The sequence below is a fragment of the Sceloporus occidentalis genome, unplaced genomic scaffold (assembly GCF_023333645.1).
Source record: "Sceloporus occidentalis isolate IW3139 unplaced genomic scaffold, rSceOcc1.0.p SCAF_1, whole genome shotgun sequence".
Lineage (NCBI taxonomy): Eukaryota > Metazoa > Chordata > Lepidosauria > Squamata > Phrynosomatidae > Sceloporus > Sceloporus occidentalis.
The window spans coordinates 18,284,303-18,303,494 of record NW_028316981.1 but is presented as its reverse complement, the minus strand read 5'-3'; the positions used below and the strand labels follow the sequence as shown (position 1 = coordinate 18,303,494).

Sequence of the window (19,192 nt, the reverse complement as noted above, 5' to 3'; positions counted from 1 at the left end):
TGGTGTCCCCCAGAGCGCCATTCTGTCTTCTATGCTATTTAACATTTACATGAAGCTACTGGGGGAGACCACACAGAGACATGGGGCAGGGTGTTATCACTATGCTGATGACACCCAAATATGTTTCTCCATGTCTCGGGCTGCTGCAGTGACTAAAGATGGCATCTCTCCTCCGAATGACTGTCTTAGGGCAGTAATGGACTGGATGAGGAAAAACAGACTCAAATTGAATCCTGCTAAGATAGGGATGCTTCTGGACTCATCACTCCAGTTGTCAGCTCAGATAGATATGACAGCCAGGAGTGCCTGTTATCAGCTTTGGTTGATACGCCAGCTGTGACCCTTCTTGGAGCAGGGGGACCTAGAAATGGTGGTACACATGCTGGTAACCTCTCGCTTGGATTTCTGCAACACATTCTATTATTATTATTATTATTATTATTATCATGCTTTATTTATATAGCTCTGTAGATTTACACAGCGCTGTAAACACAATCAGTAAAATAGATAAAAAATAAACCTGCCTACGCCATACATTCTATGAAATAATAGCATAATACGTATGAAATAATACATAATAATACAGGAAAGGGTTCAATAAAATAAGCAGGCCACAAATTAAAAACAACAAATAACAATCACACGATGCCTGGGAACGCTTCCCTGAACAGGATGGTCTTCAACTCAGTTTTGAAACTGGTTAAAGAAGTGATGAGCCATGCTCGTGGGGGAAGGAGGTTCCAGGAGACTCTCTACATGGGGCTACCCTTGTGCCAAGTTCAGAAGCTTCAACTGATGCAAAATATGGCAGCCGGGTTGGTCACTGGTAAATCCAGAGTTGACCACATTACACCTATTTTAAAATCTCTCCACTGGCTGCCAATTAGCTTCCAGGCACAGTACAAGGTGTTGGTTATCGCCTTTAAAGCCCTACATGGCTTGGGTCCAGCTTACTTGCTGGACCGCCTTCCTCCATACAATCCACCCCACACACTCAAGTCCTCTGGGAAGAATTTACTGCAGCCTAGGAAGACCAGGTTGGCTGCCATTTCCCAGAGGACCTTCTCATCGGCAGCTCTGAAAGTGTGGAATGACCTGCCGAACAAGATCTGTCATATTACCGCTAGACACCTTTAGAGGGGCAGTCAAGATGGATCTCTTCTGGCAGGCCTTTCCAAAATGATGTCCCATTAAATGACATCCCATCTGCCTCTGGCTGTCCTACTCCATTTGCCCATTTTTAACTGTTATATAATTATTTAATTATTTTAACTATGTAATTTGTATTTGATTTTTATTATTTTGTTGTTGGTGAGGTGGGATTGTCTAATTGTTTATTCTGTTGGGTTATGTATTGATTATTATATTGTGCTATGTATTTTAATTTCTTTTATTGCAACCCGCCTCAATCTGTACAGAGAGGTGGGCCAAAAATGAATATTATTATTAAATATTATTATACACAATTTCAGATAGCCATGCACTGGTGGCTACTACAGCATAGCAGATGTATATCTGTGGGTCAGCCTCCTCCTTTTTGCTGCTTCTGTCTGTTCATTTGCCCTCTCGGAATACGTAAGTCTTTGAATACCAGCATCTAGGGAACATAAGCAGGAGAGTGCTAATGTCCTCATGTCCATCTTTTGGTCTTCCCAAACTGGTTTGCCACTGTGAAAAGCAGGATACTGAACCAGGGAGGTCTTTCTTCACATCTAGCAAAGTTCTTCTAATATCCAAAAGAAACACTTGCAGATGTTTGTAAGATAGTGGGAGGGTGTTCAAAGGGTCCAGGCCTTGCTCCTTCCAAAATACCTCCCCAAGGCCTCACCCCATATACACCTTTCCATGATACACCTTTCCACTTGGGAACACAGGCAGTATTGGAGACATTCCATTATTATCTCTGATCACTGATCAGAGATAACAGCAAGTATGAAAGACAATGAATGCCAATCTCAGGAGCTGCTAAAATGAGACAGCTCCTCTCCCCATCCCTTCCACCATCTGTCTTCCAAGATACTCAAGATCCCAGCCTCTTGTTTTATTGACTTATTTTTATTTATTTACTCTAATTATATGCCATTAGAAGAGTAAAAAGAAATGAAGTCTCAAGTGCTGTGTGATGGTCCAAAAACTTTATTCTCTTTAAAAACCCAATGCATTTCGGCCTTGTCACCAATTGGCCATCTTCAATACAATACATTTATTATAGCTGTGATATTGGGACAACACATAAACCACCTCTAAAAACATAATTTCTTAAAAATCAAATAGTACCTATTATCTATATTATCATATACATACCTATTACCAGGAATTTCTGGAGCTGCAGTCTGCACTCTTAACAAAGTGGACTCTCTGTTGTTGTGGGAGGGGTTATACAAGATCTTTCATGTCTGTGTGCATGTGCCTTCAAGTTGCCTGTCAACTATAACGACCCCGTGAATTTCATAAGGTTTTCTTAGTTTGCTGCCACAAATGCAGAATTAATCCAGTTTGACAGCACTTTAACTGTCATGGCTCCATCCTATGGAATCCTGGGATTTGCAGTTTGTTGTGGCACCCGGGCTCTTCGACAGAGAAGGAAAAACATCTCACATAACTAAAGATCCCAGAATTACATAGCACTGAGCCATGGAAGTTACAGCAGTGTCCAACTGTGTTAATTCTGCAGTGTAACTGCAGCTTTAGACAAGGAATATTCAGAAGTGATTTTGCCAGGTTCTTCTTCATACTACCTCATATATTACACATTATTTCTCGAGGAAAGCCATTTACACATCCCACAGCTAAATCAACAAATATGTGGCAACATTTGTTGCCAAGAGAGACACCTACATATCTGAAGCAGGTTTCAAATAGGTAGATTTTCAGCATGTCTGAAGTGGCTCTCATAATAAGTTCCTGGTGTGATGAAGTACCATCAGCCCTCCGTATCCACTGATTTTTTTATCTACAGATTCAAGCATCCATGGTTTGAAACTATATAAATTCCAAATAGAAAATCTTGATTTTGCCATTTTATATAAGGGACACGATTTTACTATGCCACCGTATCTAATGCGACCTGAGAATCTATGGATTTTGGTATCCATGAGGGGTCCTGGAACCAACCCCAGTTAGATACCAAGGGCCCACTGTAGTCGTATTGACTCACATTTTCTTCTTCTCTTCCTACTCCTCCTGTTTTCTTTTCTCCAGGTAACCTCTTGCTCGCCCAAAAACATGGCTGTGGCCAATACGCAGAGCTCTGCAACAGGACAGAGGAGAGGGACAGTGTCTTCAAGATGACCTACAAGCGAACCTGCTGCAATTTTGACTTATGCAATTATTAATTTGTTTGCTGTCTCCCAGCTTCCTCTTTAGGCTCATGGTTGGAACTGGGATAGTAGCTGGCATGTTTGCTGTAAATGCTGACATGGAAAGCTACTTTCACACTCAGACAAGGAATCAGTTTCCTCCCATCCCTTCGACCAATTGTGCTCCCAAATTACTCAAGATTCCAGCTTCTCCTTCCGTTCCAAAAGGTGTCTCGTCCCACCAAGAGGATCAGGATCATACACCGTGGCATGTACTCACTGTGTGTTTCCTGAAGTATATAGGGAACATTACTAGAGGCCCTTTCACACTACATAATAATAATATTATTATTCCACTTTAACTGTCATGGCCACATCCTATAGAATCCTGGGATTTGCAGTTTATGAACTCTCAGCCAGAGAGCTCAAGTGCCTCACCAAACTACAAATCCCAGGGTTCCCCGGGATGCAGCCATGTCAGTTAAAAGTGGAATCACAGTGCTGCAGTTGTGTAGTGTGAACAGGCCTATGCTGTATACAATCCCATCCCTTTGATACACATTTATGTTTTCTATCCAGGCACAAATCTTGAATTAAGTTCTCATTTCGCCCTTACCTTTTTTAAAATCTAAATGAAAGATCCAACATATTGTATGCAGTATGTACTTCTTGTCTCTTTGTTAATTGTTCTTTATCACTTTAGTATCCAAATCACATGAGGCTTCATTGGACAACTACAAAAGTCACTGGTAAATAAAAATATCAGCCCATCAACAGCTAGCAGGTGGAGCTTTTCTACATTTTTTTCCCTAACAGAATTTGCTATTTGCAATGAATATGCAATGAATACTCAGATGTGACTTTGCCAGTTCCTTCCTCTGAAATATATCCTGCAGCACCTGGTATCTCTTGGCAGTCTCCCATCCAAGTACTAACCTGGGTTGACCTGCTTGGCTTCCAAGTTGAAATGCCTTACAACCCTAATTCAATCTGTAGATAACCTTTAAACAAGCAAACCTTTCTCTTGGGTAGAAAGAGTAAGGGAACTACCTTATATATATAGCCTTCTGGCATGATGTGGGTTTGTTGGGATTTGGTTTCTTTTTTCAATTTATATTTCAATATATTTTATGTTAAGGTATTGGACAGAGGCTTGTTTTCTTTCTTTTTTGATCTACGTTTTTTAAAAAAATGCTAATGCTTAAACTTGTTTCATTCAGCCTCACTAAGATCACATTAGTTATATGGAAAGAAGCTGTACAGTAGTATGGTATTGTGTTTTATATCCCTGTTCCACTTTTTATGTGAAGTGTTACAGCTTTCATACTGTATTGCTTACTACAGAGTTTGGCTTGAAAGAATCAATAAAGCTGGTTGACAGATACAGTGTTCACTTTGCACATATCATTTCCTACTCAAGGATCTCCCAGACAGGGCCAATGTTGCTAGAGGTTGCAGTATTTGTAACTGTAGTTCGTGGTTGTTGTTGTTTAATTATTATAATCAGACAACATCTTCATACCTTCCAACATTTCACAGACAAAAAGTGGGATATGTGTGTCCAAACAACATCACAGTGTGGTTAGGATGGCAAAAGATATTAGTAAAGACGAACATACAAGCTAATAAAAGCTGCAGTAGTCTGCTTTTGTCTCAGATTACAGAAAAGCACAAAACCACCCTTCCTTTCCTCTCTCATACTAACACTCTTTGCACATTGAACTCAGTGTGTAACAAGTGAAGTAAGCTGAGGACAAAAGGGGGAGGAGTGAGAAGAAGAGAAGGAAATTGGGATACTGTAAAAGCACCTGCAAATGTAGGAAACAGATGGTTAATCAGGACTACTCCTGCCACATCAGGACAGCTGGAGTGTATGCATTTTTGTTGTAGCCCACAGCAAATGAATACACACAGAGGTGACAGCAACTGACAAATCCCAGGAAAAATTGAGGAACTATGGCCCAGTACAAACGGGTGGGAAGTGCCATCCTGGCACCGATTCTAGGGTTCGGGAGCATGTAGTGTCCACATGCTCCCAAACCCTAGCATGTAACAGCAGCGTGATAATGGCAGCCTCCTGTCCACATGGGGGCTGCCATCATGACACAAGCAGTGTCTGCATGTCGCAACACTGTGCTTGCATCATCGTGTGTCAATGCGCCAATGGTGCAGTCATGGTGTCCAGCACATGCAATAGGAATTAAAATGGAATCATAGTGGTATAACTATATAGGGTGGAAGGACAAAATTTATACCAGGACAAGTTCCTATCCAGCTCTTTTTGAAGACATCCAGAGAAGGAGATCACTACCACCTCTCTAGGCAATTAGTTCCACTGTTGAACCAGTCTTAACCTGAAAATGTTCCTTCTGATGTTCAATCAAAATCTGCTCTCCTGCAAATTCCAACCATTAGCTCCAAGGCTCTAAAGACTTCAATCATTGAGCAAGTGGCTACGCTTTTGAATGTGGCTACCAGATCACTTATGACCATGTAGTCATTAGTGCATTTTGTAGTGATTAGTGCATATACTCTTTCTATAAACATTGAGTCACCCAGATGTATTAACAAAAGGTATGGTTTAATATGATGTTTTAAATAAAGAAAAATTGTGAAGATATTAGGCTGTAGATCTTGGAAACAGTGGCATCACTGGGTGGGTTCTAGTCACACCGGATGACACCCCAGAGGAGGATGTCACCCGTTGAGGTAGTACAACCAAAGGAACTGGCATGGATACTGGGCAAGCTTCCCACTTGCCCAGCAGCCACACCGGACCCTAAATGGGCCCTCTGGAGGCTGAAGCTGCACCCCTCTACCTCAGTACTGTGGGGGAAGGTGGGTGCCTTCAAGGACTGATGCGGCAGAACCCATGCCAGATCCTGGAGGCCTGGAGTAGGGAGAGGCTGCAGGGTCTGGTGCAACAAAAGCCAGACCAGATCCTGAAGGACTGGGAGGACAAGGGGTCTTCAGGGTCCAGTGTGGCAAGAGCCACCCTGGATTCTGAAGAGTCTGGGGAGGCTGCAGTCCCACACCAGGTGACATCAACCTAAGGGATGTCACTGCTTGGAAAAGTTACTTTTCAGGCTCCAGCTCCCACACTCCACCATAGGCATGTTGGCTGATGACTCTAAGGCCTATTTTCCAATTACTAATCTCAACTAGAGTAGATTGATTATTAAACAGTAAGTAAACATATATGTAAATCCCATTAATTTAATAGTCCTACTCTAGTTTAGACTGCCTGTTCAATTTGAGTCTAAGACTTGTAGTCCACAGACCTAACTTTTTCAAGCTGTACCACTGAGCTACATCCCATTTTAAAACATTACAGGCTGTAGCATCAGATAGCACAGCTCCTCCAGAATCATTCAAGGATTCTCTTTGAGTTGCCAGCTTTCCTTTTAAAGATGTAAGGTTTTAGCAGTTTTACTTGTAGACACAGAAAGAAACTATCCTACCTAACTGCTCCCTAATACACCAGAATCTTTTCTGGGAAAGAAGTTTACACAATCCAATTTAGATTTTGTTTTCCAGGTAGCAGGGACATCTTGATCTACATACAGCCCATGGGAGGGGATCCAAAAGAGAAAAGCTTCAGGTCCATAGATCATTTATTTGGTATCTTTTTTTTTCTTTTGGGGCACAATTCATTTTGTGGACCAGCCCCATAGCTTCCTGATCTGAAAAAAAAATGTCCTGTTCCTGGGAGAGATCTATCTTGATCCCAGTCCCAAAACAGGCTTCTGCCTTGCTCTGGAATAGATCCATCCTCTTCTCTGACCCTCCAGATGAGTCACCTTTCTGGTCCATCATCTCCCTGTCGACTATCTGAAGATATCTGTAGAACATCAGGTGGGTCTTGTCCTTCCTCCAAGCCCTCCTCTTCTTCTTCTGTGTCACTCGATGTATTGGATGGCCTCATTTCATTCCCTGTTTCTTCACTCTTTCTATGGATCAACACTTCTTCTCTTGCTGTTTCACTGGATAAACTCAGTGACCCAGTGAGTTCTCTTTCTGTTCCATCTTTATCAGACAGTTTTCTCTTCTTGCTGGATGACTGTTCTTTTGACTTAAGAGAAGAGTCTCTTTCTAGTACCCTGAAACTATTTGAAACTCCTGTATCAACCTTTTCATGAGTGGAAAATGTCCACCCCCCAAATGATGTTGTTTCTTTCTCCCTTTTTGTGCTATTTGATGCAAGTTCTTCAAACTTAATCACATTGGTTGGCCATTTCTTAGATATTTTCTCATCAAGCAACTCATTTGGCCTGCTGGAAGTTCTTCTTGCCTGATTAGATGTACCTTCCTCTGCATCTCTCCTCCCTTCTGATTTCCTTGCCCTAAATAGTGCTCCTTCTTTCCCACGTTTCCCAGAGGATGACCCTGTCGCTCTGCTGGATGTTCCTGTCTCTCCCAAAGCCAGCACAACTTCTCGGCGACAGTGTTGATCTCCAAGAATGTTGAAGATAGAGATCCAGCTCTCTCCATGACCGGAAACCATCTTGAAGTTTTTCCCATCACAGTCAATAAAGATGGTGGTATTAGCCCGGTGATGTGGTGACAAAGCATTAAACTCCTGCAAGGCTCGCTTGAGGCAGGCCCGGAGGTCCACTGTGCATCCTTTAAGGTTCTCTGCCTCTTTCCACACTTTCATCAAGTTCTCAGTAGTGAGTGGTATTGCTCGATAGCTCAATCTATCTAGATAAACATCCACAGAAGGAACATGGACCCTGTACCGAGGCTGCTTATCAGAAAAGAGAATGTAGATGTGGGACTTTCCCTTCCCAGAAATAAAATCCAAACAGAAACCTCCGCACTCAATGGTCAGTTCAGCATCATTTTTCACTGTTGGTGGTTCTTTCTCAATCTCAGTTATAGCAACATCCAGGCAAGCACGGAGTTCCTTTGTAGCATCAGACCATTTAATGAGCTCCTGTTTCACCTTCTCCAAACTCTCAACAGTTAGTGGACGTGGAGAGAAAGACAATCGATCCAAGTATACCTCCAGATTAACAATCTCAATGTTATAATGGGTTTTTCTCTTGAACCAAGAGACCACAATCTTGTTTTCACCCCTACCAGAGACAAACTCCATCCTTTTCCTCCCTTTCACCTGAATGGTCAAGGTGGCATTTTCACGAAGACGGTGTGGTTCACGAGGGAAATCTCGGAGGGCATGGTCTAAGCAAGCACTCAACATCTCATCAGTTTCCCGGTTGTCAGTCTCCAAGCTGTTCTGTGCTGACAATAAGCTGTCTACATTCAGGGGTGCTGGAGGTAGCTCTTTGGGGATGCAGGCACCCATACGAAGAAAGACTAAGTTGTATGACTGCAGCACCAAACATGTCTTCCCCTGCAGTGAGTGACATCAATGGTCCTCCAAGACCTGGAAAACAATAGGTTTCTTTTATAGAAGTGATATCTGAATAACAGTATGATAATACAGTGAATAGACAAAAGTTTCTTTATGGTAGAGACTACATAATTCCAAACTACATACCAAATCCAGGTTACATGCTCACAGTACTCTCCTAGGCTACACGTGCTCTCTCTGTTTGGTCATAATGTTAATCTCCTTTTCAGCACAATGGAAGGAAAGGTTTTAAACTCTCTATTTAGTGTGATGTACCTGGAATTACAAGTAGGGCCTACCAACTTTTCACCTGATCCAAGCTAGTCTCCTGAGAAGCAGACAGGGCTCAAACAGAAGAGCAGAAGAAGACTGAAGAGCACTTTGGCAGGAATGATGGGCAGGGATGTAATTCTTTACTAAGATTCTTCTTTAAGGCAGTGAGGAATAATTTCAGCAATGTTTTTCCTCTGTAAGAAAGTCTTTGAAAACCACTTGCACATTGTTGTTGTTTTTACAGAAAACAACATTTTAACAGCATTATATCTCACCTTTTCCTCAAACCTGGGCTCAAGGTAGCTAAAAGTTAAAATACAACACAGTTACAAAAGCATTAACATTAAAATGAAATTAAACTATTCAATTCCAATGAATGTTGTTATATTATAGTTTATTTCTTTGTCATCTTTTGGGAGGAAATGTCCCCAAAAGTACCTAAATAGTACATTTAAAAAATATGGCACCTAAAGGAAACACCACTCAGCAAAAACGCCAAAAAGAGTGTCAGGTGCCAAGCTATGGCCATATAACATCTCCAAACAGCAACATGGAACAGAGCAGGTGCTATAACTTGCCCTTGTTGATACCTGCAACTTCTCCTCTGGAATAGTGTCATATGGTGGGTGCAGTATGGTGTGTGAGGGTCATGTGCACCTTGAGAACTTTCTCAGGAATCAATTGCCTAGAGAGGTGGTGGATTTTCCTTCTCTGGGCATCTTTAAAAAGAGGTAGGTCAGCTACATGCTGGAGATGCTTTAGCTGGGGAGCCTGCATTGAGCAGGGAGTTGTACTCAATGTCCCATGAGGCCTCTTCCAACTCTATGATTCTGTAGTTCTATAATACTATAGGAAGCAATTCAGTACTCTGGCTGAAAATGTTTCCCTGCTCCTGGCCAAGAATCTAGTTGGGACTAGTGAATGAATGGAAGAGAAAGACTGAAAATTAGGAAAGCTAACTAGGTTGTAACAGTTCCAAAGCCTTGGGCTCCTGTTACTCACCTTGCACCCCTTTCCCCTCAAGATTCCTCCTTGGATTGGATCTTGGGACTCAAGGTGATCTCTATATGGACCAATGGATAGCAATAGCAATAGTAACAGCAATTACATTTCTATACCACTTATCAGTGCACTTAAGTACTCCCTAAACGGTTTACAATGTCTAAGCTAATTGCCCCAACAAACTGGGTATTCATTTTAGCAACCTCAGAAGGATGCAAGTCTGAGTCGAGCTTAAGCCCTTGGATGGTACTGAGCTCGCAACGTTGCGGTTGGATGCATTGTTTAATGGGTTCACTGTGGTAAGCCTGACCAAATTCTCTATCAAACTTAACAGGAGCAGCCAGACACAGTTGTGAAAAAGAATAAACAAATAGAGGTTTATTAATACACAATTAGACCACACATTAACCCTTTCAACTATTTAATCATTTACAACTCCCCCAAACCCTATTCAGTTCTTCTCTTGGATGACTGTCCTATCACTATTCCAGCTTTTCCTTCTCTCTGGGCCATCTTTCACCCTATCTACCTGCAATCTTTTCCCAATCTCAGTGCTATCTTTCCCCTATCTGGCTTCTGTCAGAAACAAGCCTCAGTTTTGTATCCATTCCCTGAACTGTGATTGACTTTGCAGAAGGTACCTCAAGTGTGATTTTACCATTCATCATTATCATTGTCCAAATAGAAATCTTGTTTGAAGAATTAGTTAAATTCACATTATTAGAACTGTCAGCTGAACAGAACAATAGTCTAATCTGTTCCTAAGACTTTCACGTGATATGTCAAAATTGCCACATGAAACTTTTCACAGGATAGGGCTCTTGTAGCACCTTTGAGACTAATTCAGTGAACGAAGTTGTAGCATGAGCTTTCATAGACTTGGTCTACTTTCTCAGGTGCATGGAGTGAGCTGTTGCCTGTATGGATAGTAATAGAAATGCAAAATTTGGTGACAAGTCCAGTTTTAATTCTGGTTATTGAGGGACAAAGGCAAATGTACAGCTATTCATACAGTCAGCTTATAAAGATCCCCCCAGGCAACACTTCATTCCATGCATCCAAGGAAGTAGACCAAGTCTAAGAAACTTATGCTACAACTTCCTCTGCACAGTTAAGTCTCCAAGGTGCTACAATATCCCTTTGCATACTAATATTCAAGACTAACCCAGCTAGGTCTCTGAATTCTACCCCAAGCATAGAGATAATCATTAAAATCCATGGATGTCTACAGGATATTAAAAGCAGAAGAAAATGGGACGATGGAAAAGGTGGCAAACTGAAAATGCAATGTTGCATCCCCTGCATATCATGTAACAATCCAGAAAAGCTTCTGCCACAAGTTCTCTATGCCACCAGTGAACCTCTGTCCTAGAACTCCTGTGTTATCCACACAAGGATGCAATCCACGAAGTAAAAACTTGGCCCGATAAAAACTTTAAATATCTGGTATGTCAGGCATGACAATGAAACAGTAAAGAGTAATTCATTTGTGCCCAATAATCTTGAGCATGACCTCTTAGAAGCTTGGAACAAGAGAGGAAAGGAAGATAACAAGAGACTTTGTTGTCCAAAAATGAAAGCATGAGCACAGCTGAAGTCACAGCCTATGTAGTTCAGTGTTGGGGTAAGGGCTGTAAGGACAAAAACAGAGGAATTAACCTACCTCTATGCTTGGGTGCATTGCATCCATGGATGTTGGGAAGAAGTTGATCTTCATTGGTCTTGTTAGCTGTGATGTCATAGAACCATCACTTGGGAGTTCCATTCCATTATATATTCTATAGAAGGTAGAGGTTTAGAACACCATTAGGAGTGAGGGCAGGGGTGGAAATCTGACGGTTTCACATCTTTCCAAATGTGCTCTTTCTTTTTCACTCTCGGGTTCTTTCTGTTCAACTTATGAAGGCATGTGTAATTTGAGTAAGTTCTTCTTGGAGTTGAGTGGGGGGACATGGATGAAATTCTCAACCATCTGTGCAGACCCAACCCTATAGGAACAGTGATTCTCAGTATGGAGAGGACCATAATGTATTAATTTTCCATATGCCTGTTAAAAAAGAGGAGCCTTGCAGAAAAGAAAAGCAGCAACCCTAATAATAATAATGACCATGGAACATATACAGAAATTCAACCTATATAACGAAGAGATGAGAATAGTCAAAGAGTTCCCATACCTTTGTTAAAACATTGAACAGAATGGAGACTGGAGTCAGGAAATAAGAAGAAGGCTAGGAGTTGGAAGGGCAGTCATGAAGAAACTAGACAGGATCCTGAAGTGCAAAGACATATAACTGAAGACTAAAGTAAAAAATCATCCAGGCCATTGTATTTTCCATCATCATGTATGGATGTGAGAGATGGACAGTAAAGAAAGCAGATAAAGAGAAATCAACTCATTTGAGATGTTGTGCTGGAGAAGAGTGCTGAGGATACTATGGAAAGCCAAAAAGACTTGAACAAATGGGTCCTTGAACAAGTCAAGCCTGGACTCTTCCTTGGAAACTGAGATGATGAAATTGAGATTGCAATACATCATGAGAGAGCAAGACTCATTAGAAAAGACAATAATGCTAGGAAAAGTAGTAGAAAGAGAGGAAGGCCACACACCAGATGGTTAGACTCGATCTGGGAGGACACAGGCAAGAATTTGCAGAACCTAAGCAGAGCAGTGAACTCGAGGACAGCTAAAAACAAAGCCTAATTCAGAACAATTCAAACAATTTAGTTTAAGAAGTAAACAGTGAAAACCCTGGGTGGGTGAATCTGCCAGCTTTGGTGTCTGCCACATTCATTAAAAAAGAAAAAGAAAAGAAAACTCAAGTTCTTTCTATTAAATTTATGGGGGGAAATGCAAATTTTTGAAAATTTGGTCAAATCAGAACAAAACACACACACATGCTGCTGAATTTTCACACAGTATATTGTGACAGGAGCACAATTGCTTAGCTGACAGGGTTGTTATTTGATGGTTAGTGGGTTAATACCTGGGATGCAGAAGTTACGTAACAGCCATTCCTGTTTGCTGCACTGCAAATGTCCAACTTCTGAGAAACTGCCGTTTTTAAAATCCAGTTAATTATATAGTGATGATCCAGTGTATAATTAATGAAACAATTTAGAAAGAACTCATAAAGTGAAACTTACAATGAGAAGTCTTTTGTATGAGTGGAGATAAGGAATACATATCTGCACACAGAATAAAGTTTGGCAGATCTTACATATTTCTTGCACAGGTTATTTGCTGAGTGAACCTTCTAGTTCCGTTAGGCATCTGCAGCCACAAAACCAAATATGGGTTGGTGGTATGTGTATCTTATCTGAGTAGATAAAATGAATTCATTGTAGATTACTAGGGGCCTGAACAGTGAATTCACTAGCACTGAACCAGGACAGTTAAAGTGGTCTCAAACTGGATTATTTCTACAGTGTGTTTTGGACCTATGTCTCAAAAGTGCTCTAAGATCACTTTGCATACTGGAATAACTGGAGTTACAATCCAACACATCCAGTGTAACACAGATGATGGGGTGGTTGTGAACATCTCAGGAAGGAAAATAGCATTATTATTATTATTATTATTATTATTATTATTATTATTATTATTATTCCACCTTTTCCCCAGTTTAGGATGCAAAGCTGCATGCAAGAGATTAAAAAACAGTTGGTCCTCCCTAGACAAGGATTCCTCATCCACAGATTCAATGAAAAGTTACAATAAAGTAAATTTTTTAAATAGGTAAGCCGGCCTGAGGAATCCAGCAGCAGTGCAGTGGGTTTGAGCCTCTGGCTAGGACTGTCTGGAGACCTGGGTTCAATTTGCCACTTGGCCAGAGAAATCCGAGTGACCTTGAGCGAGTCACACCCTCTAAGCCTCAGAAAACCCTTGCCTTACGTGTGTGTGCCTTCAAGTCGTTTCCAATTTATGGCAACCCAAGCATGGGGTTTCTTGGCAAGGTTTGTGCAGAAGAGGTTTGCCATTGCTTTCCCCTGAAGCTGAGAGAGTGTGGCGTGCCCCAGGTTACCCAGCAGGTTTCACGGCTAAACTGGGAATCGTACCGTGGTCTCCAGAGTCAGAGGCCAACACTCAGACCACTACACCACACTGCCTCTGTACTCTAAAATACATTATATTCTATTTAATGCATAGGATCAAACGCATCTGAGGAAGTAGGTTTAAGCCTAGGAAAGCTCATGCTGCCAAGTTCTTTCTTTACTTAGTCTCAAAGGGGCCACAAGATCTCTCTCTTTCTCTCTCTCTCTCATATCATCGTGGTAGAATTCAAAGATATAGCCGTGTTAGTCTGTACAACTGGTTACGAAGAGAGATCTTGTAGCACCTTTGAGACTGACTGAAAGAAATTGGCAGCATGAGCTTTCCTAGGCTTTAGTCTCATGCATCAGTCTACTTCCTCAGATGATATATATATATATCTTGAAAATATACATTTCTAGACAGCATGGAGAGCAATTTCAATACCATCTACATTCACTGTACTATTTAAAAGGATTTCTTTTGGAGGGGAGACTTCAGCTCCCAGAATCCCAGTATTGGGTATTGGTCAATATGACTTCGGCTTCTGGGAGCTGAAGTCCAAAATCTCTTAAAGGGCACAGTTTGGGGACTGTTTCACATTTTCCCTTTCCAGAATCATCACCATCATCATCATTTTCCCTTCCCAGAATAACAATAATCACCAATATTTTCCCTTCCCAGAATCATCATCTTCATCAGGAATAATAACCACAAACAACAATGTTAAAATAAGCCACTTTGGGTTCCAATATTGGGTCCATATTATTATTATTATTATCCCCGATGATGATGATGATGATGATGATCATCATCATCATCATCATCATCATCATCATCATCATCATCATCATCATCCCAAGTGTTGGAAGCCTGAATGGGAGCTGCAGCAGCAGAAGGATCCTTTTTGGCTCTCAATAGGGATCCGCTCCAACACTTTCCAGCTTTCCTAGGATCTCTCCAAACTCCACTCACAGGGGGAAAAGAGGATCCTCCAAACCTCCGCCCTTTTCTAGATATCCAAAAGTTTCAGTTTGGATTTCCTGGGGAATGAGGTTCCTTTCTTGAATTCTGCACTATACTTGGCTGAGGCATGTACCCCGGGCTGCCAGTAGAGGGAGCCAGAGAGAAAGCGAAGAGATGGGCTTTATAATTATTGGAACAAAAAAAGCAAGAAAGTCAGGGTTGGTGGATAACAGGGAGTCCAGAGTAGCATGGCTGAAGACACTACAGAAATAATCCAGTTTGAGACTACTTGAACTGCCCAGGCTCAATGCTAGGGAATTCTGGGAACTGTAGTCTTGAGAGACATTTATTTTGTGATTCCCAGGATTCCCCAGCACTGAGCCAGGGCAATTCAAGCAGTTTCAAACTGGGTTATTTCTGCAGTGTCATTTGGACCAACCAGCAGTTTTGCCAACAAGCTTCAAAGATATTCCCTGGAATGTTTTATCAAAATCCAAAATCCCTGGAATTCCCCAACATTTACCGGAATATTCAGTCAAAATCCCCACAAATAAATTAATTAAGTTCCCTGGATTCTAGGAAATTCCCCAGAAATTGGCAGATGGTTGGTGGCATCAGTGCCCCACCCCATAACATGGTCCCCCATTCCTGAGTTAAAGGAAAATATGTTAACTTAGGATGTCAGTTCTCCGTAGTTGGACAGGAATTAGATTTGGGGTTAGAAATAATCGTTTTGAAGAAGGGGGGACAAAACCCGTTTTAAAGCCAAGGGTTATCACGTGAACTAAGATCAGGGAACACAAAATGACAGCAATTGGCATTAACAAACCAAGCAGGTTCTGATTTAATGGCAGAAACAACACAAAGTGAACAACATTTCCATCAAGTCTTAAGGTACAGCAGATGCTTCAAGGAGCTATGGAACAGGTCTGTTGGGAACCGCAGTGGTGGGGAGAATGAAACCGAGATGCACATATAACTTCAAATGCCTTGACCACTGTCATGTTACCAATTCAAACAGACAGGGGTACCCTCCTTATCATCATACATGACTGTGATCTCATTGGAACCTAGACCAAAGCTCATAATAACTTCAGAAAGTATTGTCAGGGTGCCATAGCAAGGTTTCCTAACAAATTTATTTTTTGCGAAGGTAAAACAAGCATGCACTTTTTCATCCTGAAGTCCCAGGAACTTGAGTTCATTCTGCACAGTTTGGAGATTCTTCAGGGTCAGTATCTCATTCTGGCATCCACGCCAGAAGAGGTAGATATCCAGTGTAGCCACTACTGTATCCAGTAGACACCTTTGCCCTGCAGAATCACAAATGCTGACCTTGCAACCTTTCTGTTCATAAATCAGCTTGAACAGCTTTCCATCCTTTTCTTCCTCATGCCACATGTTATTGTGCAAAGTATATGGCCTTTTGAGTAAGCGCTTCAAGATATCAAAAAAGACATACTTGTCACTATCAGACAGGTGCTGGTATTTTATGAGTGGCGCTGAAGGCTCTGATTTAAGGTTGCCCTTGGCTTCCCAATTGGATTTTGTGGCCGCATTCTTCTGCGCTGCCATTTTTATTGTATTTTATTGTGATTCTTTGGGCTCCTTTGGGTTGTGAGCTTGTCTCTTTATTTGTACAATTTAGCAGAGAGTTCACCACAAAACTCTTAGATGCTGGCCTTCAAGACCCTGAAGAGGAAATGGAAAGAAATTAACGGGCATTTTCACATTTATATCAACATTTCTGAACAAGGAGGAACATGTCTTGCTTTTTATTTATTGTGTTTATTAATCTATTATGTGCATAACCCATCCTCTTCTTCATGACCTCAAAGTGGCACACACAGTCCTTTCCCACCATGAACATCAAAACAACCATGTGAGGTAGGTTAAGCTGAATGTTAGTGCTGAGTAAAGGTTATCCAGTCAATCATATTTGTGTAAGGAATTGAATCCTGGTCTTTCCAGCCCAACTACTCCATACTGATGTGGAAGGCACACTTCCTACACTGTGCCTTCTGCATAAAAGCAGGGAAATTTCTGTAGAAGGCACCCCAAAAGGAGTGGTTGTTCAGACACAATGCCAACCCATAATGGCATTATGAGAACAGCCCATCATGAACCATCTGCAAGAGGAAATTAAATGTTTTCTTTTCCTGGTTTGCAGCAATTTTAGAATTTTCCATTTCATCTAAACCTAGCAATGACGGCTTGTGTAAGCCAGAGTTTACCAACTGACCACTGTCAGCTTGGTTCTGGGTTGTAACCCATACTTCCGGGCAAATCATAGCTTGTATGGAAACTATTGGGCCTTAAAAACAAACCCTAACTGTTCAGAGCAAGGAATGTTATTGACTGATACTAGGTCTTCCTTTTAGGGTCTCTCTGGCTTTTCTAATCATTCTTAATACAGTTGCCCCTCTGTTTATGTGGACTTCAGATCCATGACCCATGAGGAGCAAATGGAGGGGGTTAAAATGGGGCACACGTTCAAAACTCGCAACCACTCACAGACACTTGCCGCCATTCAAGTCTATGGGACTTGAATATCTGTGATAAACTCTATGAAAGCTCATGAACATAGCTTCTTTCTTTCAGTTAGGTCCAAAACACACTGCAGAAATAATCCAGTTTGAGACAGCTTTAACTGCTTTGGCTCAATGCTATGGAATTCTGGGAACTGTAGGTTTGTGAGACATTTGGCCTTCTCTGTCAGAGATCTGACGCCAAAATAAACTACATTTCCCAGAATTCACTAGCACTGAACCAGGACAGTTAAAGTGGTCTCAAACTGGATTATTTCTGCAGTGTGTTTTGGACCTATGTCTCAAAAGTGCTGCAAGATCACTTTGCATACTGGAATAACTGGAGTTACAGTCCAACACATCCAATGTACTACAGATGATGGGGTGGTTGTGAACATCTCAGGAAGGAAAATAGCATTATTATTATTATTATTCCACCTTTTCCCCAGTTTAGGATGCAAAGCTGCATGCAAGAGATTAAAAAACAGTTGGCCCTCCTCAGTCAGGGATTCCTCATCCACAGATTCAAGCATCCAGATTGAAAATATTTTTTAAGAAGTATCAATTCTAAAAAGCAAAGTTTGATTTTGCCATTTTACACAGGGGACATCATTGTCTTATGCCACTGTATTTAATAGGACTTGAGCATCCACAAATTTTGGTATCCACAGCAGGGATCCTGGAACCAAACCCCTGGGGATAGATAACAAACGGTCACTGTAGTTAGTTGCAAAAATCACAAAATGCAAAAGTTAAAAAGAGATCAAACCATTAGAAAATTGGCAGCGGTGAAAGCATAAACACACACATGGAAGGGCACCATTGGAAAAATTACAAATTACAATAAAATAAACTTTTTAAATAGGTAAGCCGGCCTGAGGAATCCAGCAGCGGTGCAGTGGGTTTGAGCCTTGGGCTAGGACTGTCTGGAGACCAGGGTTCAATTTGCCACTTGGCCAGAGAAACCCACTGAGTGACCTTGGGTGAGTCACACCTTCTCAGCCTCAGAAACCCCTCACCTTATGTGTGCCTTCAAGTCGTTTCCAATTTATGGCAACCCAATCATGGGGTTTTTCTTGGCAAGGTTTGTGCAGAGGAGGTTTGCCATTGCTTTCCCCTGAAGCTGAGAGAGTGTGACATGCCCCAGGTTACCCTGCAGGTTTCATGGCTAAGATGGGAATCGTGCCGTGGTCTCCAGAGTCAGAGGCCAACACTCAAACTACTACACCTCACTGCCTCTGTACTCTAAAATACATTATATTCTATTTAATGCATAGAACCAAACCCATCTGAGGAAGTAGGCTTAAGCCTAGGAAAGCTCATGCTGCCAACTTCTTTCTTTACTTAGTCTCAAAGGTGCCACAAGATCTCTCTCTCTCTCTCTTATATATATATCATAGTGGTAGAATTCAAAGATATAGCTGTGTTAGTCTGCAGAATCAGTACGTAAAGAGATCTTGTAGCACCTTTGAGACTGACTGAAAGAAAGAAATTGGCAGCATGAGCTTTCCTAGGCTTCCGTCTGATGCATCTGAGGAAGTAGACTGAAGTCTGTGAAAGCTCATGCTACCAATTTCTTTCTTTCAGTTAATCTCAAAGGTGCTACAAGATCTCTCTCTATATATTTATATATATATAATATATATATTTCCAAAGGGTTGGAAACCTGAATGGGAGCTGCAGTATGGATAGAAAGAATGATATATATATATATATATATATATATATATATATATAT

At 41.4% G+C, this 19,192-nt stretch overlaps 2 protein-coding genes across 5 annotated transcripts in view; one reads left to right on the top strand and one right to left on the bottom strand.

The window, feature by feature from the left end:
- Positions 1–4,466, top strand: part of LOC149321024 (lymphocyte antigen 6 complex locus protein G6c-like) — a 34,798-nt gene extending 30,332 nt beyond the window's left edge. The window contains exon 3 of the mRNA XM_089489180.1: positions 3,202–4,466. Coding sequence (XP_089345306.1) covers positions 3,202–3,335 — 134 coding nt within the window. The 3' untranslated portion in view covers positions 3,336–4,466. The remainder of the gene's footprint in view (positions 1–3,201) is intronic.
- A 2,429-nt stretch (positions 4,467–6,895) lies between these two features.
- Positions 6,896–19,192, bottom strand: part of LOC149321022 (zinc finger protein RFP-like) — a 50,580-nt gene continuing 38,283 nt past the window's right edge. Inside the window, exons 2-3 of one of the 4 annotated variants that reach the window (XM_089514691.1) lie at positions 11,594–11,708; positions 6,896–8,688 (exon numbers count right to left, since the gene is read on the bottom strand). In XM_089514691.1, the coding sequence (XP_089370817.1) occupies positions 7,096–8,607 (1,512 nt within the window). In that variant the 5' untranslated portion in view covers positions 8,608–8,688; positions 11,594–11,708 and the 3' untranslated portion in view covers positions 6,896–7,095. Of the gene's footprint in view, positions 8,689–11,593; positions 11,709–16,047; positions 16,619–17,763; positions 18,148–19,192 lie in introns of those variants that run through there. The other 3 variants (XM_089514700.1, XM_089514710.1, XM_089514718.1) reach the window with 3 other exon arrangements.